At 55.0% G+C, this 25565-nt stretch overlaps 1 protein-coding gene across 1 annotated transcript; it reads right to left on the bottom strand.

Moving 5' to 3' along the window:
* Positions 1–105: 105 nt before the first annotated feature.
* EFHD2 (EF-hand domain family member D2) lies at positions 106–16466 on the bottom strand. Its single transcript, XM_025857033.2, has 4 exons — positions 16077–16466; positions 3963–4110; positions 2953–3087; positions 106–1817 (listed from the first exon to the last, which is right to left on the bottom strand). Exons 1-4 carry the CDS (start codon positions 16397–16399, stop codon positions 1686–1688), a joined length of 738 nt encoding a protein of 245 aa, XP_025712818.1. The 5' UTR covers positions 16400–16466; the 3' UTR covers positions 106–1685.
* Positions 16467–25565: the final 9099 nt, after the last annotated feature.

A 25565-nucleotide genomic window follows, 5' to 3' on the forward strand; every position in this document is an offset into this window, starting at 1 on the left:
GGGAGCCACCTGAACAAATGCTGCCCCAGCACCGGGTGCCCTTGACCCCTTCCTCCTCTCCCAGCCCCTCCCCTCCTCCACCAACCAACAAGAACCACACACACATAAGAATATAGACTTTTATCTTATTTTAGTTAAAAAAAATAATTGTACCACCAAATGAAGAAGTAGCTTTCTTTGGGGGAAAGTGAGAAGGTGGGGGGGGGGAAGCAATAAGCCAAAGAAAAAGAACTTTTCATATTCATCTGTATAAACATCCGCTAAGGCAAACGCAATCCAGGGCCAAGACTGCCGCACTAGGGTCAGTACCTCCTAATTTCTGCAGATTCTAAGGCCAAAAAAATAAAACCTCTGCAAATCCAACAGGAGTTTTGTGGACTCTTGGGGCATCTTACTAAAATAAAGAGTTATCAAGTTTACAAAGCAGTGACGTCATGACACACACTGAAAGTTGCATAACAGTGGCCTTGAGGGCCACTCACTGGTTTGGACTGGGTGACGGGCACGGTTTCACGACACGGCAACGGACCCAGATGCGCACACACATGGACACGCACGCACGGAAGTGAGCACACTGGGAGCTGCGTGGGACCAGGCTGGTGGCACAGGCTTGGCCGCCGCCCGTCTGCGGATGGGCACAGGGAGGGCTGGGTCCCCATGCTTCCTCGGGGGGGGGGTGACGGGACAAGTCGCGTCGCTGGTGACAAGGCGGTGCCCATCACTTGGGGGAAGGATGGTGTGAAGGGGCCACGCAAGGCCCCTGCTCCCCACCGCCTGGTCCGAGCAAGCCACTTAAAGCACTTCTTGGACGCGTCCCAGAGAATGGAGCCAGGCGCTGGTTTCCTTCCCTGTGAAGGGGCCAATCCCTCCTCCCCACCCTGCTCTCTCCCGAGCCCCTGGGACCCTTGGGTGGTTCCAGGGAGACTGCGGAGTGGCCTTTCTGCCCCCGGAGCCTTCCCTGCCCACGATCCATGGCACGGGCGGCAGAGCGTGGGCCCGTGAGGTAGATCAGCACAGCTGCCCCCTCCCCTGCTTGGCTGGGGCCTCCGCGTGGACATGGGGTGCCCGGGCCTGGGTCCCTCTGCCTAAACAGAAGCTCCCCTCCCCTCCAGCAGAGAGAGGAGGCAGGGCTGGAGGAACAGTCGTCGGGGGTGGGGAGCCCCCGTGCCTCTGCTTAGCCCCTTCAGTCCTACTACAGAGCTGGAGCCCGCCACTTTCCTGCCGTCCATCCTCCCCGGACTGGGAAGCGGCTTGAGGGCCCCATGGGCCACGCGGTCTGCAGATTAAGGGCAAGGGGCCGCTGGGCAGGGAGGAGGGGAGTGCATGGAGGGCTGGCACCGGGGCAGCGAGTCCCCCAGGCCCGGGAGCTGGGCTCGGAGCTGCGGCAGAGCTGGAGCAGGCAGGGGGCGGCCAGGGGCGAGAGACACACCGGGGTCGCCAGGGAGGGCTGGGCCAGGCAAGGAGCCAGCACAGGCGGCCCAGCCTCAGGAAGAGCGGGGAGGGGTGGGAGGGGGGGCGGGCCGCCTGGACACCCCTCAGCTGGCTCCGTTCACAGGCTTGGGAGGTTTTCCGTATGGTTCCTTCAGACAGAGCCCAGGATTCAGGCTCGGCCTCCAGTCTGCCCACCCCTGCTGGCTGGACTGGGCGCTGGGGCCAGGGCCAAGCGGTCAGGCCGCAGCTCCCTGCTACTTGAAGGTGGACTGCAGCTCCTTGAAGGCTGCCTTCCGCTGCTTCATCTCCTCCGCCTGCTTCTTCCTCTCCTCCTGCTCCGCCTTGATCTCCTCCTCGAAGCGGCTGGACACATTGATGGCCTGGACCTGCAGTGGAGTCGGGGTGACGGGGGTTAGGGCGGGAGGGGCGTCTGCGCCTCCACCGTGGGCCCCGCCCCCCGCCAGCCCACGGACCGCTCTGCCTCTCGCTAGCACCGGCCCGGGGCCGGGGGCTTCCCTGACCCCTCTGAGCCTCAGTTTCCCACTCAGAGCCTGAAGAGCTCAATAACTGACTCGCGGATTCGTTAAGGGGATTGGAAGCTAGAACATGTATTTGGTGGTTGTTGCCTAGCGTGAGTCCCATAAGTGAGAGCTTTGGTGTTGCTCTTTTTTTTTTTTTTTTAATTTTTATTATTTATTTTGGGGGCGTGGAGAGCACAAGTTGGAGGGAGGAGAATAGGCAGAGGGAGAAGCAGACTCTCCACTGAGCAAGAAGCCGGACACAGGGCTCGATCCCAGGACCCCGAGATCATGACCTGGGCCAAAGGCAGATGCTTAACCGACTGGGCCCAGGGCCCAGGCGCCCCCTGAAGTTGCTATTCTTATCCTGCTTCCGGTCCTGGGAAGCCGAGATGCACACCAGGTCCCACTGATGAACCCTGGAACATCCCATCAACCCGCAGAAGCCCAGAGGGAGGTGGGAGGCGGCCTTCAGAAGCAATGTTCTTAGTTAACACGGCGAGAGGGAGAAAGAAGGAAAAGAAGGTGCCCCAAGAGGTCAGAATCTAGGAGCTGTATTTGTCCCCTCCATCTAAGTGCGTGCGGCACCGGGAGGCTGCTGTGTACGCGGGCGCCTCTGGGGCCCATACTCTCTCCAGGCCGGGGCTGGCAGGGCTGGGGTCTCTGAGAGGCCCATGAGCCAGTGCCCCGTGTTTCTGGGCCTGCTCTGCCATCTCCCGGGCCCACCTTTCAAGGACTAGTCCTTCGGGGGTAGTGGTTCTGTGGGCTAGAGAGAGAGGGGATAGCCGGAAGGGATCCCAGCCTGATGGAAGGGGAGAGAAGCCAGGAGCGCTGTGGGCCTTGCCCAGGCCAGCCCTTGCGTCAGCGCCCTGTCTCCTCTGTGCGGCCTCAGCAGGAACACGAAGGGTGAGCACTGACCCTGGAGCTAACTCAGGGTCCCCCTGGGCACCCTTGTCCTTGAGCGCCCCCCACCCTGGGCTCCACACGGCCTCTGGTTCCTCACCTTGGCCTCAAAGAAGCTCTTGGCCCCCTTGACGCCCTCGGTGGAGACATCGATCTCGGAGAGGCGGGCGAGCACGTGCAGCCCGCTGTCCTCCTGCAGCTCCCCAGCCGCTGCCTTGCGGAAAATCAGGAGGAACTAGGGTAGGGAGGAAAGCACGTTGTCAGGGAGGGGCAAGGGGCCAGAGGTCTGCGCTCTCTCCTGCCATGCTCTGGGCCTCGGTGTGCCCGTCTGTACAATGGGAAGCAAGGTGACCCATCTCCTGCTCTCCCAGGATCCGGGGCTGCTGCAGGCCTGCGTGCCCATGCTCGGCTGCCCGGAAGAGCCCCAACCTACCTTGTATCTTTGTCTCCACTGTTCCCCCAACCAATTTACTGAGTTCTCAAGGTATAGGATTGTGCCCATTTTACAGACTGTGGAAGACTCAGAGACAACCGGCCCCGAATCTCAGCCGCAGAAAGTGACGGCAGAAGGGTCTGAACCCACATCCTGACTCCACACCATCATCGTGCACGGCCTGCACCTTCCTCCGTGGACGCGTCCTCCCCACCGCCTTTCCGTTGCTCTGCCTCCTCTAGGCTTCTTGCTGGTTCGCTGTCATTCACCCGAGGCTGCCTGGGGTCCACTACCGTTGTTTTCTGGCTGTGAGCCTCCATTTCCTCCTCCACGGAACAGGCTTGCTCATGGCTTCTGCCCCAGAGTGAGGACGGACCGAACCCCCGAGTGTGAAGTCACCCAGCGCAGAGCCTGGCCCCTCTTGGACGCAGTGCATGTCACCCCCCCCCTCCGCCCCCCCATCCCCCGGGTCACAGCACCCTGCCATTTCGCTCTCTGGGCATCTCCCCCTCTACACTCCAGGACCCTAGGAGCACAGGGCTTTCCTCTGGATTCCCAAAGCTCCCAGCCAGGGTCAGGTATACAAAAGTCACTAAATGCTGACCATGTGAAAGAATGGACATCCCTCCCTCCTCACTCGAGGCAGCTCAGAGACCCCCTACGGGGAGCGGGCTCACCTCCCGGAAGCTGAGCTTGCTGTCAAAATCCTCATCCACCTCCTTGATCATGTTTTTCAGGCCCAGGTGGGTCTGTGGGGCTCCGAGCTTCTCCATCATCAGCTTCAGCTCCATCAGGTCAATGAAGCCGTCCCGGCCAGCGTCGTACCTGTGGGAGCAAAGGCAGAGGCTAAGGACATCCTGACGCCCCACACCTGATGGGTTGGAGCACCACGGGCTGGACTGTGAGGAGCCTGTCACCCTGTTGCTGCTGGAAGGGACTTCAGTCCACGTGAAGTCCCGAGGCGTGGCTACTGCTTGGTTACCTCTGATGACAAGCAACTCCCCACATGGCCTGCGGCCTCTGACATGTGGAACAGCGCTAACTTTTGGGCCAGTGCGATGTGTAAGGAAGCTGAAACCACAGCCTGCCTGTACTGAGCGGGACGGGAGCAGCAGAGAGAAAGAATTCACGACACACGGGGTACAGCTTGCAGGGGCGGGGGGGGGCGGCGACCCTGATGTTATCTCCTGGGCCAGCCTGGCATCCCTACCGGCCCCATTGCTCCCCTACTCCTGCCTCCACCCAGGAGAGAGGCAGAAAGTAGCACGTGTCACAGGGCAGGGCCTCAGGAGGGAGGCCCCAGGAGGGAGGTCCTCTTGTAGCTTGCTGGGAGGTGGCCCAGGGCAAATTCAGGGAACAGTTTGCGCAGGGTGTGCCCGCTGTGAGTGGGAGGGGGGGTATGGCTGGAAAGGGCTGGGATGCTGATTAGGTGATAAATGTGTGTCTGGACATTGCAGGTCTGTTTTCTGCCACCAACGGCGTAGCAGACATGGGGACAGTGTGTGTGTGTGTGTGTGTGGGGGAGTTGTCTAAATGTCCCTCTCGCGGGCCTCCTTGTGGTAAGAGCTTGGGTCAGAGGCGGCCTCCGGGCCCGTTCCCCCGGCTGGGGAAGTGCTGTGCTGCAGAGCGCGTCATATCACGACGGATGTGGGCCCTCTTATCAGGCTAACCAAACACCTGCCCTGACTGCCTCTTGGTGAGGGGTGGGAAGCGTGCTCTCAGGGCTAAAATGGGCTTTCTGAGCTGAGAGAAGCCTGCGTAGTCCCAGGCCTCAAGCTGGGACTCTGTGTTGGTAACAACAGAGCGACACCGAGGGGCTGAGCTGCAGAAACCTGTGTCCTGGTCTTGGCGTTGCTACATAAACACACACCTCGTTTCTGTGCCTTCCTCAGGGCTCGCCAGGTCCCTTCCCCCAGCCCTAGTTATATATAAGCTCCGCATGACCTTGAGCAACTAATAGAAACCACTTTTTGAAATCTGTCTTTGTGCCAGGGAACTTTACATATTTTATTGTACCTAATCCCCGTAATAACCTTCTATAATGGAGGCTCAGAGAGGTTAAGTGACCTGCCCAAGGTCACAGAGCAGTAAAGGAAGGGGGCGGAAGCCCAGCTCCTCAGCCTGCACATCTGCTCTGTGTCAGCCCGCTTCCAGGGGTCCTGGTGGTGCCCGCAGCACAGAGCCGTCTGCCTGGAGCACTGAGCAGTTGGTGTGCGGGGTATAAATAGCTCATGAACGAGTCAGTGGTTGGAAGTGACGGCCTGGGGCAGCATGGGGAAGACGGGGTTCTGGGAACCCTCCAGCGACCACGGTCCTGAAGCCCTTTTCCCCACAGGGCTGGGGGCAAGGGGGAAGGGAGACAGGGCAGATGGGCCAGAGGTCCCTGGGGGCAGTGCCATGGCTGGGGTGGGAGCCGGCGTGAGAAGGTGTGGGAGAGGGCTGTGGGCCTTGGGAGGGCCAGGCAGGCCTACGATCCCATGCTCCAGGCTCCCCTTCAAGCTGGAGGGACCCTGGGGTGGGGGGTGGGGCATGGCAGAGGCCCCTCCTTTCCCCTTTGGAGTCTGGGAAGGGGGCTGGGCGGCTGCGGCGTGACCCCCAGTGACAGGTTGTGGAGCGGCCCTGCCCCTGCGGAGAGCAGCCGGGTGAGGGGGCCGGTCCTTCCTGGGGCAAGCCACGTGGGCGCCGCCCTTCAGGGAAACCCCGCCGCTTTCTGAAGGGCCGTGGAAGTCAGCGATGACACGTCAGGGCTGGCGCAGACCGCCTGGGTTCTGGGAGACCCCGCCCCGTGAGCCTCCAGCTGAGGTGTGATGGTGACGCTCTCGCAGGGTCAGCGTGAGGACTGACCGAGCTCCTGCGCGGCACGCACTTAGCCCAGTGCCTGGCACACGGAGCGCACTCCAGAAATGGAGTATGGCCAGCACTAGAGTGAGATCTAGTTGCCTCTAGGAAGCTCCTACTGTGTGCCAGGCAGTTTTTTCTTTACAACTTCTGTGCTCAGCAATCCTGGGAGGGTTATTTCCCCATGTGGCTGACCAGGGAACAAGGATAGTAGGGGCGAGGGCGCTGGCCTGCTGGCCAGGGACTCACCCCCCATCTCTGGGGTTCCCACCCTCTACTCTGCTGTCCCACCTGCCTCTCCAGAGCCCCAGCTTTATTTACTGCTCACGTATATGGGTTTCTTCCGCAGCTGGGGGTGGCTCAGTTTCAGAGGAAGTGCAGATAAAGTGTCTGAACTTGGACAGAGACTTTGGCTCCGTATTTGTTGGTCTCTGGCAACTCTCAGGCCTGGCTGGCCTGCAGCTTTATCTGCGGCTTGAACCGCTGCCTGCATCAATCAAAGGTCAGTCAATTACCGGGTCTGGGCTCTCTCCTGGGCGTGCTCTGGCCCCCAGGGGGACAGTGCAGGGTCTGGTCACAGTGCCATCAGATCAGTTGCCAAGGGGAGGCGACAGAGGTCAGGAAGGGGCTGGGGTGGGAGATGGGTCCCCCAAAGGAGGAGACACTGCGGGGGTAGTGGGGAGGCCGTTCCCACAAGGCTCCTGAGGAGCAAGCATCTACTCTGTGCCCTGGGCTCGGGGCCACTGGATCAGCCAAGTCCCTTGGGTGACTGAAGATGACCCTGAAGGTTCTGTCACATCAGCTCTGCTGAGACTGACTGGGGTCCAAATCCCAGATCTGCCACTTGGCTGGCTGGCTGATCCTGGTCAAGTCACCTGAGCCCACAAACCCCAGTGTTCCCCATTTACATCGTGGGGATCAAAGACCCATCTCAGGACGGAGGCAAAGATTAAAAGAGACAAGCCACGTCGGTTCCTAGCACAGAGCCTGGCCCACGGTAAGCACTTAATGGGCACACATGGACAATAACGCCAACCGTAATAATAATAAATAGAAGCATTATCACTACCTACCTTTAAGATTAAAGATTAAATGAGATGATGAACATAAAACGCCTAGTACATAACGGGTACTTAAAGCCTGTTAATTGCATTATAATCGTGGCCACTGAGCAGTTTGTGCCACCCAGTACGTTAAGTACTTTGCGCATAAAACGTAAAATGGTGCTGATAAGAATGATGATGGTAGAAAACACAAGGGCCTCTCCCTTGGGCGCCAGTCCTGATGGTGCACGGCTGCGAGAAACACTCGCTCTAGACTGGTCTGGAGGCAGGGGGTGGGCAAGATGATCCAGCGCTGCCCCCCCGGCATCTCCCCTTCCTCCAAGGCTCCCACTACTTCCCCCACTGGGCCTGATTCAAAGACCCCACCACTTGGGGAGGTAGAAAGACAGCAGGACAGAGCCTTTTGCTCTCTTGCTGGGCAGAGGGAGAAAGAAGCATCAGCCCTGGATTACTCTGTCCCCTTCTCTCATGGGAAGGAAGTGACAAGGTAAGGGGGGGGACTGTCACCGTGCCACCAGCAGTGGATGACTGGCAACACAGGAGATGCCCCTGGCTGGGGAGACCCTCTCATCCATCAGCTCTCTCCCTGAGCTGTGACTGAGGGTGCAGGTGGCTCAGGGGGACCAGGGAAAGCGAGTCAGTGTACAGGATCTGTCCGCATAGCCTGGTCTACCTGCTTTCTGTTATGTGGGGGAGGGAAACTGGGGCCCAGAGTAGGCAGCGACCAACCTTGGGGTCACACAGCCGGTGAACTGCAGGATCCCCAAAGCTGGAGGCGTTCCTTCTTCCTGCCTGTCTGCTTCCCTCTTCTTCCTGGTCCCATGGAGGGTCCTGAATTCTCAAGCCTGTAGGGCTTGGGGGGCGTTGGGTTGAGAGCCTGGCCTGGGGCCTGCCTGGGAGGGCCAACTGCATCAAAACTCACACACTGGGAGCTCAGCACTTTTCTCCAGCACCGGAGGGAGGCTGTTGCACCTGGCACTGTGCCCACATTCCTACCCGCCTCCCCCTGAATAGTCCTCAACAGGCAGGGCTCGGCAGCTGCCGTGGTGACAAAATCCCTCCCATCTGCCCTGGAGAGTGGAGCAGCCGGCCACCACCCAGGCAGACTTTGCCCCTTTGGGCCGAGCAGGTCCCACCCAGCTGGCGACTCCTCCCCCACCTTGGTTCTGATAACCAGGAGTCGTGGGGGGTGGGCAGGGGCTGGTTCCTACCGTGTCCATATCAACACCCTGTTTCGTAACAGTATTATCCTTAGTGGCTACTCTTTGCTGAGCACTTATTATGCGCCAGGCACTAGGCCAAGTATTCTGCATCAGACCCTCACAAGAACCCCGTGAAGCAGGCATAAATATCCCCATCTGACAGATGAGGAGATGGAGGCTCAGGGAGGAAGTGACTTGGCCAAGGCCATAGCTGACAAGGACAAAGCTGGGATCTGGACCCAGACCTGCTGAAACACACACGCTTTTAACTCCTATGCTGTGTCCTGATGCCCAAAGACCCTGTACTAGAGATTCTCAGGTTGGGAGGGATATTGGAGGCCACTTGTTCAGCCATCCGTGAAGGTCAGATTCCCAAGGCAGTTTTTCTGCTTGTGTCTTGAATGCCTCTGAGCACAGGAAGCTCACTGCTTCACTTAAGGCAGCCCATGTTGGCTTTGGAATTATTAGAAGGTTGTTCCTTTTTTTTTTTTAACATAGGGGGTGGGGGGATGGGTTAGCCCGGTGATGGGTATTAAGGAGGGCACGTTCTGCAAGGAGCACTGGGTGTTATGCGCAAACAATGAATCTGAATCGTGGAACACTGCATCAAAAACTAATGATGTGATGTATGCTGATTAACATAATAAAAAAAAGAAATTTAAAAAAAAAAGGTTGTTCCTCGTGCATGAGCCTCCCCACCTCCCGGCCGTGCTGTGGAGTCTGACGGCAGAATGAGGAATCACCACAGCTGCTGCACAGGGGGGGCAAGGCTGGGGTACAGAGACGCCAATTCTGTCCCTTCTGCTTCCTATCCCAGGCCTTTGCAGCTGGCCCCTCAGCCCATGGCAGGTCCCCAGGAGGAGAAACAGCTGGAGAGGGCAGGGTTTATGGACCAAGGACACCGCCAGGCCCACCCGCCTTTGGTCTCGGCATTCACAGACCCGGTCCTTCCTCCGCCTGTCTCCCCCAGTGGCTCCTAGGCCTCGCTACTCTTTGTCCCACGAACTGGGAAGGCAGGTCCCTTGGGGCAGGAAAGTTCTGGACAAGAGAAAAATTCTGGCCTTGCTCGCTGTTGCAGCCAGCTTGACCCTGCCCGCCTCCCTCCGCAGGTGGCCACCCACCACCCACATTCTCTGTTAACTGCTCGCTCGGCATGGCCCCTTGGGTCGTGCGCGCCCCCACCCCCAGACTGTCTGACTCATGTGGGGGAAGACGAGCCACTCACCACTTCCTCCATTCCTATCTGCAAAATCGGACACTCGATCTGTTGCCATGTCAGCCAAGGAGAGGGTGTGTGTGTGCGCGCACGCGTGTGTGCATGCATGTGGCCCACGGCTCTCCCACAGCTTTTCAGTGAGTCTAAGGATCAAGTGGGAGCCCCCCCCCCGGTTGGTGGCAATCAGCTAGGGGCTTGTCAGGGCTCGGGACCTCCCAGTCTCGGGTCCAACTGCCACATGGTGAGCACCAGGCTAGGAGGGCATCTCCCCGGGCCTGTAATGTCAGCAGCGGGTGTCCTGCCAACTCTGAATAATACCTATCGTTACAACAGTGATTGCAAAGAACATTCACTGAGTGTCTAGTCCGACCTCGTGTTTATTATTTAACTTAATCTTCCCCTTACCGCCCAGACTAAGTAACCTGCCTTACCCGAGGGACGTCCCCAGGCAAGTGCGGGGAGACAGCTGTGGGTGGCCTGGTGCTTCGGACACTTGAGTATGAAAATGCGGATTCTGATCCAGTAGACCGGGGATGGAGCTGCATTTCTAACAAGCACCCGGCTGCCGCCGCCCTCTTTGGGGCCCCTGGGAACCAGGGACTTGGGAGTCAGACAGACCCAAGTTCAAATGCTGTCCCTGCTCCTTACTAGCTGTGTGACGCTGGACAGGTCCCATAACCTCTGGGAAACCCTGTGTTCTCATTTGTGACACGAGTGATGATGAGCTTACAGGATGCCATAAAAGGATTAAATAAGAGACGAGGTGCTGGGGATGGGGTAGGCGGACAGTGTCCGTCTCCGTCACACAAGGGTCTCCACACAGCCCAGGAACCCCAGGCCTGGCTCCCCGCTAGCCGCACCCTGCTGGCATGGGATTCTTGCTTCTTTGCAGTCCTTGAAAAGCGGAAGTCAGCCAAGGAGAAGGCTACTCAGCAGTCAGAGGGAACGCAGCTGCTGGAGGGAGTGGGGACTGTCCCTGCTGAGGTCTCAGAGCGGCTCTGCCTGGTCTCCTCCTCCTCCTCCGCCTCCTCCGCCTGGGCTGGCCTTGCAAGAGGGCCTCCCCTGAGGCGGCAGGGCCTGGTCTCCCAGAGCCTGGACTCTCACAGCTGAAGCCGGGCCTTGGACCCAGAGGGTCCAGACCAGAGGAGAAGGCGGGAAGGTGCAAAGCCAAAGGGGAACCAAAAGTCCCCGGGTGGGGGAGGGGAGAGGTGACTCAGAATCAGAAGGGGAAGTAGGAAGAGCAGAGGGTGAGCACTGAGTTCGGGAAATCCTCCCTCCCCAGGGGTGTGGCATCATCTTCCCAGAAGGCCAGGCTCCTGGAGGATGCAGGTGGAAGGACCCAACCTCTATACCCCCACAGAGGGCTTCCCCTCCTGAGGCTCTGAGAGCCCCCCCTCCCAAGCCCTCTATTCATAAACACAGCCCTCTCTCCGCCTCTGGAGCTCCCTGCAGGCCGACCTGCTTCTACTTCTGCCCCTGACACTTAGTATAACCTTGGGTGCCTGACTCAACCTCCGTGAGCCTCAATTTCTTTGTCTGGCCAGTGGGGGTCATGATTTACCCACCTCACTGCGCTGCTGTGAGCAACTGGACCTGGGGGTCCCACTTAACAAGGAGAGGGTGTGGAGGCAGGGGGCTGGCTGAGGGGGATGCATCATCACGGCATCCCTCGTGAGTGCGTTCAGTCCTCATGGTCGGGATAAAGAAATGGAAGTTTCCACTTCTAGCCACATGGGCCCATCCTCTCTACCCCCAGAGACCCCCTCTATACCACTGCTTTTCATGAGACTTTAAGCTCCCCGAGGGCGGGAGCTTCCTTCTTCCCTTGATTCTCTAGAACTTACACACAGCAGAAACTTAGTATGTGTTGGATGAATGATCAAATGGATAGATTTTATGTTTTTTCAAAAGTATCTATGTTTTTAACAGCCCACAGGCCGGACATGATGGTGGACTCTTTACAAAGGGCCAGGACTCTTTAAACTGAATCCTCAGACCTAACCAGGGAGGGCCTTTAGTGCAGGGTGAGGCTGCAAAGCTGAACACCCTGCCCAGAGTTGCCCGGCTGCCCCGCGGTGGACGTGAGCTGTCGTTTGCTCTTTCCTTTTTTCTGCCACCTGCCTTCCATGTAATTAAGTGAAAATGAGTGTTTCTCATTTTTGTTATTTATCAGAGCCATATGTAGCTGTCAACCGGAGTGCCTGTTCAGCGGGAGGAAAGGGGGGTTCTCATGCTGGCTCCCCAACCGTCGGGCCCAGAGCATGAGGCTTTCGCCAGCCGGGCAGCTCTGTAGGGGGTAAGTGGGGGCAGTCGGGAGGGTCCGTGGAACACCACCGAGGGCCACCACCAGGCCCAGGCCCAAGGATGAGGGGACAGGAACTTCACAGTACTTCCTTTGTGCCGAGCACTGGGTTAAGTACTTCACAACAGCTCTGTGAGGTGGGTGCTGTTACTCTATTACTCTGCCTGTTTTAGGGTGAGGAACTGAGGCCCAGAAGGTTTAAGGGCCTTGGGATTCAAACCCACAGACTCCGGCTCTTTACTACTGTGTCCTGCTATCTTCCAGAGAGGATGCTAGGGGAGCTTCTGCGAGGGACAGGGTCTGAGGAGACACATGGGAGGAGGAGCAAATGGAGAAGAGGGAAGGGCAGAGGCGTCCGGAAGGAGAGGGAAGCCTGCCTCTCTGACGCAAGGGGTCATGAGATGCAGTGTCTGGGGACGAGGCCGGCCAGGCAGGGAACTAGGGCATCTTCCTCAGATTCCACGGCGGGCTCAGAATTACGTGGCTGCCGACCTCTCGGGCTGGGCTCAACTTACAGAACCCCACAGAGCCTCACACAGGCTGCTGCCAGCCCAGAGGTGGGCCCCCTTGAGGCTCTGTGGGGTCACACCATTCCCCCTTTGGCTGGAAGTTTCCAGAGAGAGCCCTGAATGGATGGGCCGAGAGAGGTGGGGAGAGAGGCTAGAAGTGCTGGGGCTGCCTGAGGCCGCCCGGGGAGGCAGGACTACGAATCCAGGTTCCACGGAGGCTGGGCACGATGCCAGAGCTGTACGGGAGTCACCCCCTCCCGGCCCCACCTGAGAAGCAGAGACCACCATCCTCAGCTGTACAGACAAGGAGGCTCTGGTTCGGCCACTGAAAACTTCCCTGTGACCCCAAGCCAGTCACCACACTTTCTGGGTCTTAGTTGCCTTCTCTGTAAGACGGGGAGGAGGGCTGGCGGTCTCTCCCAGCTGGAACCTGCGCACGGCTGGATGGTGAGGTCAGTGATGGTGGACAGCCGGTCTCGCTTCCCTCAATCCCCTTGGTTCTTCTATCTCCCTCCTCGGGAAGGACCTGCTGATAGACACTAAACGGATGAACCGGAAGACCCTGGAAGGCAGTCTGTCATCCAGAAGGGTTCAGGACCCCTCAGAAATAAGGAGGCCATTGCTGACTACAGCCTGCTCCTTTTGCAGATGGGAATTAATTACTAAGTAATTCAGGGCAGAGCCGGGACAGAAGACCAGGCTTTCTAGCTCCTGCCTTCCAAGGAAGGCCAGCTCCCAGTTCCCTAGGACCTCCCTCTCTCTCGCACTCTGCTCCCGTGAATGGCTTCCAGGAGGGCTGGGCTCCCCTCCTCCCTGGGAGGGAGCGGGAGACCAGGGTGGAAGTCTCTCAGCAGGGCCCCGCTTGGACCCAGAAGGCGGCGGCCTCACCAGGGCAGCAGAAGCAGAACAGGGGTTTGTCCTCCCGGAAGAGCCTGTGTGTCGGCTGTTCCCAGCCAGGGCTCGGGGCTCGGCTGGGCTAGGCTCGGCTGGCACAGTGAAGCCTTGTTTCCTTGAATACAAAACCTGCAGCTTTCTATCCTCGCCAGGGCCCCCGGCGGGAGGCACTTCCTTCCCTAGAAGTCCAGCTCCCCGGCCCCTTCCTGCCCCCTACCCCCACCCCTTCCAAAGCAGCAAGCAGCAGTGGTGCCAAGAGGTGGCCCGCAGGGGAGTTGGAAGGAGTTCAGCTCCCCCCCAAACTTCATCAGAGGAAACCTTGTCAAACTAACACCCCAAACAGCCTCTCTAGAAGGTGAGTGTGCTCACAAATGCGGCTTCCAGGCCATTCCTCTGGTCATGCGCCCTTCTGATCAAGCTGTGGCCTCCCAAGTCCCTACCCATTCGGGGTGCATGGGTTCTCCCAAACGGCTCCATCTTTTTTTGGCGGGGTGTAGCAATGCTGAGGAAGCCCAAGAGAAGGAGGATTCTGGCAGAAAGACACGGGCCAATGGTGGGTCCGTGAGGTGGGAAATCAGCCATGAACATGGGAAGGAGAAGTGCATTCTCCCGTGTGGAGGCAGATGTCTGTGACGGAAAACCCAGAAGGGAGGAACATGGCTTTTGGAGTCACAGACCTGAGTTCAGATCCTGATTCCATCATTTTCTAGCTGTGTGGTCTTGGCGAGTTATTTAACTTCTCTGTGCCCAGACCGCCCACCTGTGTCATGGTGATGATGACAGTTCTGTGTCATAGGGGTGCTGGGTGGGATCCAGGAGCTCCTTGGTACCTAGATACTATCAATGCCTAGACACTATCAATCACAGATGCATTTGAACAACCTCCCCTGCCCTAACGCTGGGGTGGGGGTTGGGGGGTGGGCAGGTTCTACAAGGACGTTCCAGACAGTGAAGCTATCTATACCTAGCCCTGGGCTCAAGGAGCTTTCCATCAGTTTGGGTTGGAATCCTGGAAATCCTGCTCTCCTGATGGTGACAGTCTTTGGTGGGGAAAGAAACTTTAGAATTCCCAATAAAGACCCTGGAGTCAAAGAGGCAGGCTCCTCAGGGCCCAGGGATTTCCACACAGAGGTCCAGAGGAGTGTTAAGGACTGTTTCCCCCCAGGCTGACCCTTGGGAAAGTATGGGGTTCCCAGCCATCCCGGTCTGGGAAACAAAACCCTCTTCCCCTGTGTGGGGGCCACAGGCAGAAGCAGCAGCAATGAGAAGTGGGAAAGAGCCTTTCTCAAGCTGTGGGGTTGCAAAACACCCCCCTCCTGGGCTTCCTGCTTGCTGCTTGGGTACACAGCCCCATCCTGCCTTGTCCTCCTGCCTCAGCCGAGGTGGGTCAGCGCCTCTCCACTCCAGACTATACCCCTGCCCCTGTCCCCCCTCCAGGGGCCAGGGGCAAGGGGACGGGCAACAAGAAGTGGGGAAGGGTACCAAAGGGAAGGGGGCTGCGAGCTTTTACAACCCCCCCCCCGCCGCCCCCGCCGCCTGCCACCTGCACAACTGTGGTTGGGAAGAGTTTGGCTGTCCATCTCAGTCTCAACTGGGTGGACTCAGGGATGGACCAGAAGGGGACCATTTAGTCCCTTCCCAGAGATTTTAAGTTTTTTTTGGGGGGTGGGGAGGGCTGAGCCACAGGCCTGGGGGTGTCTGTCCAACCTGCTAAGGGCACAGTGTGTGGCATTACACAGAGGAAAAGGTAGGGGTGAGAGCAACCAGGCAAATTAGATGGGGAGGTGTGCGGTGTCAGGAACCCCGTGTGGGAGGAAAGGGGGCACACAGTGGCGGAAGGCAGTGACTGCAAAGCTGCTGAGGGGGTTGGTTAGGGCAAGAAGAGGGAGGAACAGTGTGTGGAGGGAGGAGGGGACTCAGCCCTGAAGGGAGGATGGGTGGTACATACTTGCAGAGTGGGGGGCAGCGATGGAGAGATCCCTAGGAGACCACCTGAGGGTCAAGGATTGGGGTCCTGGCTAGCAGAGTGGATAGGGCTAGGGGTGGAAGGGTCCGGAGGGTCTCTGACCACAGTTTGCTAGCAGATGCTGAATAACTGAAGGGGGGGGGGGTCTTTGCCCAGAACCTATGTTGAGGGGAATCTGAGATAAGCAGAGGAAATGAAAGGACCCCAAGAAAAAGAATGGGTACAGCATGGGGGGTAGGGAATGGTAACCTTTGTTGAGGCGCTGGGGGTGTGTGTGGATGTTTTTGACCAGGGTGTTGGGTGTGGGGGTAGGGAATTCGAGTAGTTAGGGAGGGGGAAAGGGAGGCCACGGGGGTCCTCAAACCTCAGGGTGCGTGGGTGTCTGGTGGGTGGCGAGGAAAGCTTCACTAACACAGGGGTCCGAGGCCAGAGCCCCAGAATCTTCAGACTCATGTGTATGGTGGTAGTGGGGGCTTGCGGGGACTCGGGGTTACCTGGAGGGGCCGCACAGTCCTCCACACCGAGTGCGCGCGTATGGTGTACGGGCGGCCGCCTCACCGTGAGGAGGGGTCGCGTGTCAGGGGCTGGGGGTCGCCAGACTCACACGCGTGGTGGGGAGGAGGTCTTGAAGCCTCGTGATTAAATGAAAGGGGACGCGGGGTCGCCACCCCTGGTGTGTCGGGGTTCGGGGGCGCACGATTGGCGGCAGGGGTCCCGGGAGGCGCGGGGTTCGGGGGCTCGGGGCCCGAGGCCGGCGCGCGGGGTGGGTGGGGGGGGGGGGGGGGGGGGGGGGCACTCACTGCTTGAACATCTTCTCCATGTCCTTGATCTGCTTCCTGGAGAACTCCTTGAACTCGGTGTAGGGGTTGAAGACGCGGCGGCTGGGCGACTGGGGCTCGCCGATGCCCTGGTTGAGGTCGGCGCGCCGCAGCAGCTTGGCGCTCAGCTCGCCGTCCGCGCTGCCCAGCGCCTCCGCCGCCTCGTCGGGCGCCCCGGCCGCCGCCGCCGCCGCCGCCGCCGCCGCCGCCCCGTTCAGCCCGGGCTGCTCCGGGGCCTCGGCGCCGCCCTCGTCCTCCATCTGCAGCCGCCGGTTCAGCTTGCTGGCCAGCTCGTCCGTGGCCATGGTGGCCCGCGCGGCGCTCGCCTGGGCCCGGCCCCTGCTCGCCGCGCGCCCGCACCGCCTCTGGCCGCGCTCTTCCTCTTCCTGACACTCCCCGGCGCCAGGCCCCGCCCCCGGGGGGTGGGGCTTAGGCCCCGCGCGGGGCCCGCCCGCTGCTCGCCCCCGCCCCCGCGCCCGCGTCCGCCGCGCGCGGCCCGCGCGCACTGGGGCTCCGCCGCTGGGGCTCGAGGGCGCGGGTCGGGGGTGCCCACCCCGCCGCCATCCCCCGCCGTAGGGCTGAGGGGGCGGGCGGCAGTAAAAATCCACCCTCTCCTCCGTGCTCGATGTGGCCGCAGAGTGGCAGAGGTCCGGCTAAGGGGCCGGGGACCGGGGCGGGAAGGAAAGGGATCCATCCCTTCAGTTTGGGTGTAGGTCAGGGCATCCGAGGGACGCCGCCCCAACCTCTTGTCTGGAATCCCCACGCGGAGAAGTCGTAATCCCGAGTCTGTGACACCCTGTCGGTTGCCATGGAGACGACTCGATGTTAACCACCGGCGTTGTCAATGAGGGTTGCAGGGGTATGAAGGTAGATCCGGTGAGCGGGGACCCTCCGTTTAGATCCAACTGCGGCTGGAGCCGCAACAGCTTTTCGAAAGGGCTGGACCAGCAGTTGCGAGGGAGATGGGGCCGGGCCTCAGCCCCGAACGGTCTCGGTTCTGGTTCTCGGAGACAGGGAGAGAGCTAAAGCGGGGAAGGGGCTGGTCCTCACCCCTGGGCCAGCGCATCACATGGATGACTTGGCAGAATAGCTGCTGGGCCACGGCTGTCCCCTGAGACTCCGTTGTAGGGGAACTGGCAGGGAGCTTTTGATGCTGCCATTTCGGTGAGGGCCCCAGAGGAGAGAGATCCTCTCCAAGGCTCCATGGGATGCGGCTTCAGGAAGAGGCCTGAGAGGATTTCTCTCTGTGGTCTGGTGCGTCACCTTAAAACTGCAACGCTGTGGCCCTCCAATATCAACCACTGGGGAGGAAGGGAGAGCTGGTTAATAATACAGATTCCCAGGCCCCAGTCCAGACCGATCTCTGCACGGGCTTCGGAAACCTGCATTTTAACAAGCACCCAGGGGAGTTCTGCTCACCGAAGTTTGAATCTCTAACCTAGAAGGAGGACTGTGCTTTGTGCTTACTCTCTAAAACGTTAGGACAATGCTGAGGATCCTTATGCAGAAACTGCTCTCACCAATTCTTGCAGAGAAAAGATGGATGCAGGGCTTAAAAACCCTTGGTCTGGAGGCAGAGAGCACTTGAGAATGTAAAGCCAGCAAGCTGCAACAGACTGATTTTCGTAGAATGGGATCCTCATTGGTATTTGTCCGTTTGCCACAGTTCAAGAATATTGCTAAGTTAATTTAAAAGGTATTTAAAAAATAACAAAATTAAGAAAAACACTTTAGGGTTCAGAAAATATGTTTTCATTAAGTTGTTTTTGAGTCTAATAAAGATGCTCGGCTTAAATGACATGATTTTGTTTTTTTAAAGCTCAGAATCAAGTTTCTGTTGGTCTCGGCCAGTTTGCTTCAGCTACTTGCAAAAGGCAAGTTTCTATATCACCCATGTGTGGCCTTGAAGGACCCAGTAGAAGTAAAATCGTCCGTTTTTTATTGAATGCAAAAGATTAGGGATGGGGTGTAGATTGAAACTTTAAAAAAAATTCTGTCTTCAGGGGCACCTGGGTGGCTCAGTTGGTTAGCTCCCCACTCTTGATTTCAGCTCAGGTCATGATCTCTCAGGGTCGTGGGATTGAGCCCTGCATCTAGCTCCACCCTGAGCGTGGAGTCTGCTTGTCCCTCGCCCTGCTTGCGAGCGAGCTCACTCACTCTCTCTCAAATAAATAAATAAAATCTTTAAAAAAATTCTGTCTGCAGATGCTCTGGGCTGCCAGATTCTTAGCCTTCCTCACAAAGCAGCTGATTCCTTTTAAAGATCTGGTGAACCTCAACCTGCCCCAACCTACGATTTATAATGTGTCTGCATGAAATAGGGCTGCCTTCATTATATGTTTTGCATCTCCTTGATGTGGGAGCAAACTTTTAATAGTGATGAGATTACGTGGGAGTTTGCCTTCTTAAAAAACAACTTTACATATATGTGAAAACCAGATATGATTTTGGTTTGCATTTTCCGGGTGGGCTGTGTGTATCAAACTCCCTGGTTACTTACCCCTTTGGCTTGTGTGGACACAACCCTCGGGAGGCTGGGCAGGCTCCACGATGCAGTTGGGGAATTCTTGTTCATTACCTATTGCATCTTTTTTTTTTTTTAAGATTTATTTTATTAGAGAGGGAGAGAGAGAGAGCACAAGCAGGGGGAGAGGTAGAGGGAGAGGGAGAAGCAGTCTCCCTATTGAGCAGGGAGCCCAACATGGGACTCGATCCCAGGACCCCGGGATCATGACCTGAGCCGAAGGCAGATGCTTAAGGCAGATGCTTAACCGACTGAGCCACCCAGGCACCCCACCTCTTGTGTCTTCTAGAAGGGGAGTGGATCGCCCAGGCCTTGCTGCTGTTATATTGGGCAGAGCTCAGGAAATGCTGCCCACATGGGTGAGCCCTTTTAACACCTCTTGGGGTGATTTTCTCTCAGGTTCTCAGGGTTTTAGACAGGATGAGAGCTCACGATGCTCAGTTCTCTGCCTCATTTCTGGGCCCTGCCTGTAGGCACAGCCGTTGCTCTGCTAAACCCTGAGAGGCATGCTGGGGGCTGTACTTTACTTAAACTTGTTCCTTCTGAGGCCACTGGACTTGAGGAAATGCACCTATTCAGAAATGAAAGAAATGGAGGTGGAGAGGCGGGGACACCCATGAGCACAGATTGTGCCTCTTCATTAGGAGGAATCATTTCTGAATGACCCTGGGTGCTGTGCCCCAAGCATGGATTTGGGCAGAAAGAAACGATCTGGACTGGTTACACATTACAGCATTTGGTCATGTGGAAAGAATGATCTTCAGGAAAAATCACACCCTCCGCAAAGGATTTTTACAGAGGCAGGGTGAGCCGGAGCCAATTCTGACAGTATTCCAGTGGCAAGAGAGCGAGGCAGACTTAGTCACCATTGACTTATGTTTCTCTTCTTCCTCCCACATAGACTTGTGTAACTATCTTTCGGGGAGGGGCACAGTAATATTAAGAAAAACAACAGCACTTTGAAGAAGAGCGGGGAGAAATGGGGGTGTTGGGAGGAGCTCTTGGGTTTGGGGGGCTGTATGGCGTGGACAATGAGGGGCATTCCAGAGCCTCGCAGAACTGGGTGGTCCCTGAAGCCTGAGATGCTGGGAAGGGATTAGGGAGGCTGTCAGAGATAAAGTTGGCTCGTAAACTGCAGCACTCACTTAGCACTTTATAAATACCAGCTTACTAATTAATCATCACAAACGTTCCAAAGGCACCAGGAAACCCCTGATGGATTGAAAAAGATACACAGAGGTCAAGGTTCAGGGACAGCCCAAATACTCATTTGAGTGATTTGGAGGAGTGAGGGCAGGGAATGGGGTCACAGCCTGGTTGGTCTCAGGGGCTTTCTTGCCTCCTATATAGTCTGGAAGCTGTATACAGGATACATGGTGGGGTGGGGATGGGGGGCGTTTGAAGCAGGTGCTCCCGGGGCTGCTCAAGCAGGACAGGGGCATCGGGCACCAACAGTAGGTAGACTCATTTGCAGGTCATTAAGACCCAACCTGTCTATCTGTAGAGCTCTCTTTCTGTGGTTATCTTGGATGTGATCAATCTACTTGAAAACCAAGATCATCTTTCAGATTAGTTGCATATGCCCAGCGGGGCAGGCTGGGAAAAAAAAAGCTGAGCGGGTTTTCTGCTTCTGTGAAATCCCTAGGCATTTCAGTGTCCAAGTTTAACTCCTGACAGGCCTCAGTGTTAGCCCTATTTTAAACCCTCAAAGTGTGTGTGTGTGTGTGTGTGTGTGTGTGTGTGTGTGTGTGTACCTTGTGGCTTAAACCCCAGCAAAGCCGCATGCCTAGTGCCTTCCTGGACCCCTCCCAAAGATGGTAATCATATGGGCCGCTGATTTCAACTTTCATCCTACTCTGGGAAAGCAGTATCAATCTACATCCAGGCAATCAAGACATATTTATCAAGTATTTCGGGCATGAGGCTCTGGTCCTGGAATTCATCTGGTCATGGGCACAGTGTGGAGCGGTGGGGAGAGCAGTACGAGCTAGTTTGAAGAGTGAGATTTGCTGGACCCCCATGCTGGGGGACAGAGAGCGCATGACTGTTACATCTGGACTTCGGCACTCACTTACTACAAGTGCTGGGACTCAGTGCTTATTACAACCCACAGTGAAGCTCTTCATAAAATATCTGACACCCTTTCCCCCCTCCCCACTCCTGAGACAACTTCCTGGAGGAAGGGACCTGTCTGTCTGGGTCCACTTTGGCTCTTCAGTGCCCAGCGTGGTGCGTGGTCCGAGGTACTGCTGGGAAAATGATCGTTGAACGAAGGCATGATGGTTTGCTCTGCCCAAGGGCTCAGGATGGACTAGGTATTTTCTCAGTGTCCCCTCTAGAGCATCTGGTGGCCCATTTTTAGCTCTCGAGGTCACGGCCAAGAAAGAGAAGCTGCTAAAATGACACCTCTTTGCACCCACATGACTCAACACAAAACTTAACAGGAGCTCTTAAAAAACAGGCTTCTCGAGTGTCCGTCCCCTACTCCTCTGAGGACAGTGTCAGCGGCATCAGATAAGGAGTGGGGCCGGGTGACCTGCTGGTCCTTGGGCATCAGTGTGGCTCGGAGGTCATTTAGCAGTTCTCTGCTCAGCAGACAAGGTGGAAGAAACAAATCAGAAGGGACCGATCAACACTGAGTGTGACACCCGAGGATTTGGGAAACTGGGAAGGGAAATTGTAAAGTTAGCTCCGTGCAGAGGTAGGCAACGTCAATTCAAAGAGAGAGCACAGTACCTAGGCCGGGGACACCTGATCTAAGGTATTAACTAAAGGAAGCAGGTGACTCTTTCAGGAGGGGGCCAGTAAACCCAGATGCCTGGAGGAAGGGGTGTGTCCTGAAGATGTGGTTCTTTCAAGTTCGGTCCTGCAGAAGGCGGGCTTTCCAGCCTCACTGGCGAAAAACTCCTTTCTGTCCAGATGCAGGGTTCCAACGGTGAGACGTGGTGTGGGTTTCGGGGTTAGGAAGTGGGTTTGAAAATCCCAGTGAGGTGACCTTGGGTAAGTTACTTGACCCTTCTGGCCTCCCTTCCATTGTCTGTAAAATGGCAATAACTATCACCTCCCAGAGCTCTTGAGAGGATTAAATGAAAAAATTTGTGTAAAGTGTTCAGTGTAGTGCGTGGTGCATTGTGAAAGCTCAAAATGCTCTCCGTGATGGAGATGATGATAGTCTGACTTCCTGGGACACGTGGCAAGCAATAGCCGTGCAGATATTAATAATCTAGTCTGGGTGAGAGTTTAACACAGATATTGGCAAATCTGGCCCACTGACTTTTTTTCTTGAAAATTTTATTTATTTATTTATGAGAGAGAGAGAGAGAGAGAGAGAGCAGGTGGGAGGGGCAGAAGGAGAGGGAGAGGGGCAAATATACTCCACGCTTAGCACAGAGCCCCACACAGGGCTTGAACTCATGACCCTGAGATCATGACGTGAACCAAAATCAATAGCCAGATGTTTAACTTACTGAGTCACCCAGGAGCCCCACCACCGACTATTTTTGCAAATAAAGTTTTATTAGGACACAGCCATGCTCATTTGTTTAGATATCATGCTGCAATGGGGCAGAGTTGAGTAATGGCGACAGAGATCCCATGGTCCCTGAAGTGAATGGCCTTTTATAAGAAAATGGGTCTTACTGTCTGGCCCTTTACAGGAAAAGCTTGCCGATCCTATCATTGAGTCGTAAATAACCAGCTGGCTTCTGGACTTCCTCGAGGAAAGTGCTATAGTAGAGCAGTTAAGAGTAAGAAGTCTGAGTTCTGACGCTCTCACTCTTGGGCAAGTTCCTTACCTACTCATCGCTTTCACGGGTGAAACAGGAGTGATACACATTGTGAGGACGAACTGGGATAAGGTCTGGACTGTGCTTAGCACAGTGAGTGTTTAATGGTTGGCAAGGACACTATAAAAAGTTTGCTATTATTAACTATTAAACTTCCTTAGAAAGCCCAAAAAGAGGATGTGAGCATCAAAGGTGAGCTCTCCCGTGCAACATGCCCAGTGAATTAATGATCCCAGCTCCTTCCCAGGAAAGCAGCAGATTGGAACATGAAAGGGGAGCAAACGTCAAGGCCATGAGGTCTAGCACAGTATCATTAGTCCCTGGCGCATAGTAGGTATCCAGTATTTGTTGCCTGAATGAATGAAGGCTGGTTGTTTAACCATAAAAGTGATTTTTCAGTCAGAAAGAGAAATTAAGAAAACAACGCATTTATAATTGCACCAAAAATAATAAAATACCTAGGAATACACTTAACCAAAGAAGTGAAAGACTTATATTCTGAAAATTATAAAACACTGAAGAAAGAAATTGAAGATGACACAAAGATATTCCATGCTCATGGACGAGGAGAACACAGATTGTTAAAATGTCCATGTTACCCAAAACAATCTATCGATTCAGTGAAATCCCCATCAAAATACCAACAGCATTTTTCACAAAGCTAGGACAAATAATACTAAAATTTTTATGGAACCACAAAAGACCCCAAAAACCCGAAGCAATCTTAAGAAAAGCAAACCTAGAGGTATCACAATCCCAGATTTCACACTATATTACAAAGCTGTAGTAATCAAATCAGCACGGTACTGGCACAAAAAATAGACACACAAATCAATAGAACAGAATAGAGAGCCCAGAAATAAATCCACGATTAAATGGTCAATTAATCTATGTTAAAGGACGCAAGAATGTACAATGGGAAAAAGACAGTCTCTTCAACAAATGGTGTTGGGAAAACTGGACAGGTACATGCAAAAGAATGAAACTGGACTACCTTTTAACACCCTACACATAAATAAACTCAAAGTGAATTAAAGAACTAAATGTGAGACCTGAAACCATAAAAATCCTAGAAGAGAGCACAGGCAGTAATCTCTCTGACATCGGCCATAGCAACGTCTTTCTAGATACGTCTCCTGAGGCAAGGGAAACAGAAGCAAAAGTAAATTATTGGGACTACATCAAAATAAAAAGCTTCTTCACAGTGAAGGAAACAATCAACAAAACAGAAAAGCAACCTACTGATTGGGAGAAGGTATTCGCAAATCATTTAAAGAGTGAGTATCCAAAATATATAACATATATCACTCATCCTCAGGGAAATGTAAATCAAAACCAAAACGAGATATCACTTGACACCTGTTTGAATGGCTGAAATAAAAAAAGACAAGAAATGATAAGAATTGGCAAGGAGGAAAAGGAACCTTGGTATGCTGTTGGTGGGAATGCAAACTGGTGCAGCCACTGTGGAAAACAGTATGGAGGTTCCTCAAAAAATTAAAAACAGAAATACCACATTATCCAAAAAATCTACTACTAAGTATTTACCCAAGGGAAACGAAAACACTAATTCCAAAAGATATTAGTGCTCCTATGTTTATCGCAGCATTATTTACAATAACCAAGATATGGAAGCAACCTAAGCATCCATCAGTGGGTGGATGGATAAGGAAGATGTTGTATGTATATAAACAATGGAATATTATGCTTCCATAAAAAGGTTGAGATCATGCCATTTGAGACAACACGGATGGATCTAGAGGGTATTATGGTAAGTGAAATAAGGCAGACTGAGAAAGAAAAAAACCCATATGATTTCACTCAGTAGTGAAACCTAAAAACAAACGAATAAACAAACAAAAAGCAGAATCAGACCTCTAAACACAGAGAACAAGCTGATGATTGGCAGAGGGAAGGGGGTGGGGGGTTGGTGAGGTGGGGGAAGGGGAGTGAGAGATCCAGGCTTCCACTTATGGAACGGATAAGTCATGGGAAAGCATAGGGAATACAGTCGTGATACCGTAATGGTGATGTATGGCGACAGATGGTGGCTGCACTCGCAGTGAACACAGCATAATGTATAGACTTGTCACATCACTGTGTTGTACACCTGAAACTGGTCTAACATGATGTGCCAACTATACTAAAAAAAAAAAAGTGACTCATCAGCCATAAAGTGATTCATCAGGCACCTCTGATTTCTATGATGCTAAGACCACAGTCAGCCGGAAGATAAAATTTCTGCCTCTAATGTCTTAGGGTCTTAGGAATGAAAGCCACATGCTACAGAGGAGAGAACACTCAAAACAGGGGGCCTTCGAACGGTTCCTGCCACAGGATGCAGGCAGAGGCGTTGTGGTGGGCTCCTGGGTAACAAAAGGTTTAAAAACAAAAGCAGGCACGTAAGGTCATGAATTGGCCCCAAATAACTTGGGACACTGAGCACACGGGTGCAAGCAGCACATCTTGATGGAAAAGAGGGCAAGTCTGCCCTCACCTGGCACCCCACCTCCTGCTTCAGGAGAGCCTCAGCTCGAAGAGGAATTCATCAGCATTAGCAGGTTTTGGGTTTCCGCTCATCGTTAGTGTATTGCTTTCATTCCTAAGACCCACAAAAATTGGAAACCACTCCAACTTACCAGGAGCACACTTTGGAATGCAGATCTGGAAGCTATTTTTTTCTGCAGACACTCATGACTCTGGTTTTCACAACAGCAGGCATTGGAGGCTCTGCCAAGCTGCTAGAGAAGGGCATCTTATCTGCAAAGTCACGAATCCAAGTATCCAAATAAGCTACCATTGGCAAGGGTGGAAGGAAGTTGTTTGTCTTAGCTTCTTGGGGGATTGGAAGATTGGGAAGCTTTGGGGGCTGCAGGTACCTTGTTGTACTTTGATACCAACCCAGGGGACAGGCAGCTTCTCAGAACTACCAGTAGAGGCAGTGTCTTAGTAAAGGCCATTTTGGTTGCAAACAACAGAAAGTCAAACCAGTGGAAGCGAAAAAGGGGCATGTATGGGGAAGAAAAAGCCAGTTCCTGACTATCCTGGCTCTTCAACTTTGCTTGTCCTTTGATTCTTTAAGCTTTCTCATTTCCTTTCAATAAACTCCCTTTCTGCTGAAGTGGGACACAGGGGCTTTCTGTTATTTGCAACCGAAGAATC

The sequence above is a fragment of the Callorhinus ursinus genome, unplaced genomic scaffold (assembly GCF_003265705.2).
Source record: "Callorhinus ursinus isolate GAN/ISIS: 27379988/994484 unplaced genomic scaffold, GSC_fseal_2.0 scaffold18, whole genome shotgun sequence".
In the NCBI taxonomy this organism is placed as follows: domain Eukaryota; kingdom Metazoa; phylum Chordata; class Mammalia; order Carnivora; family Otariidae; genus Callorhinus; species Callorhinus ursinus.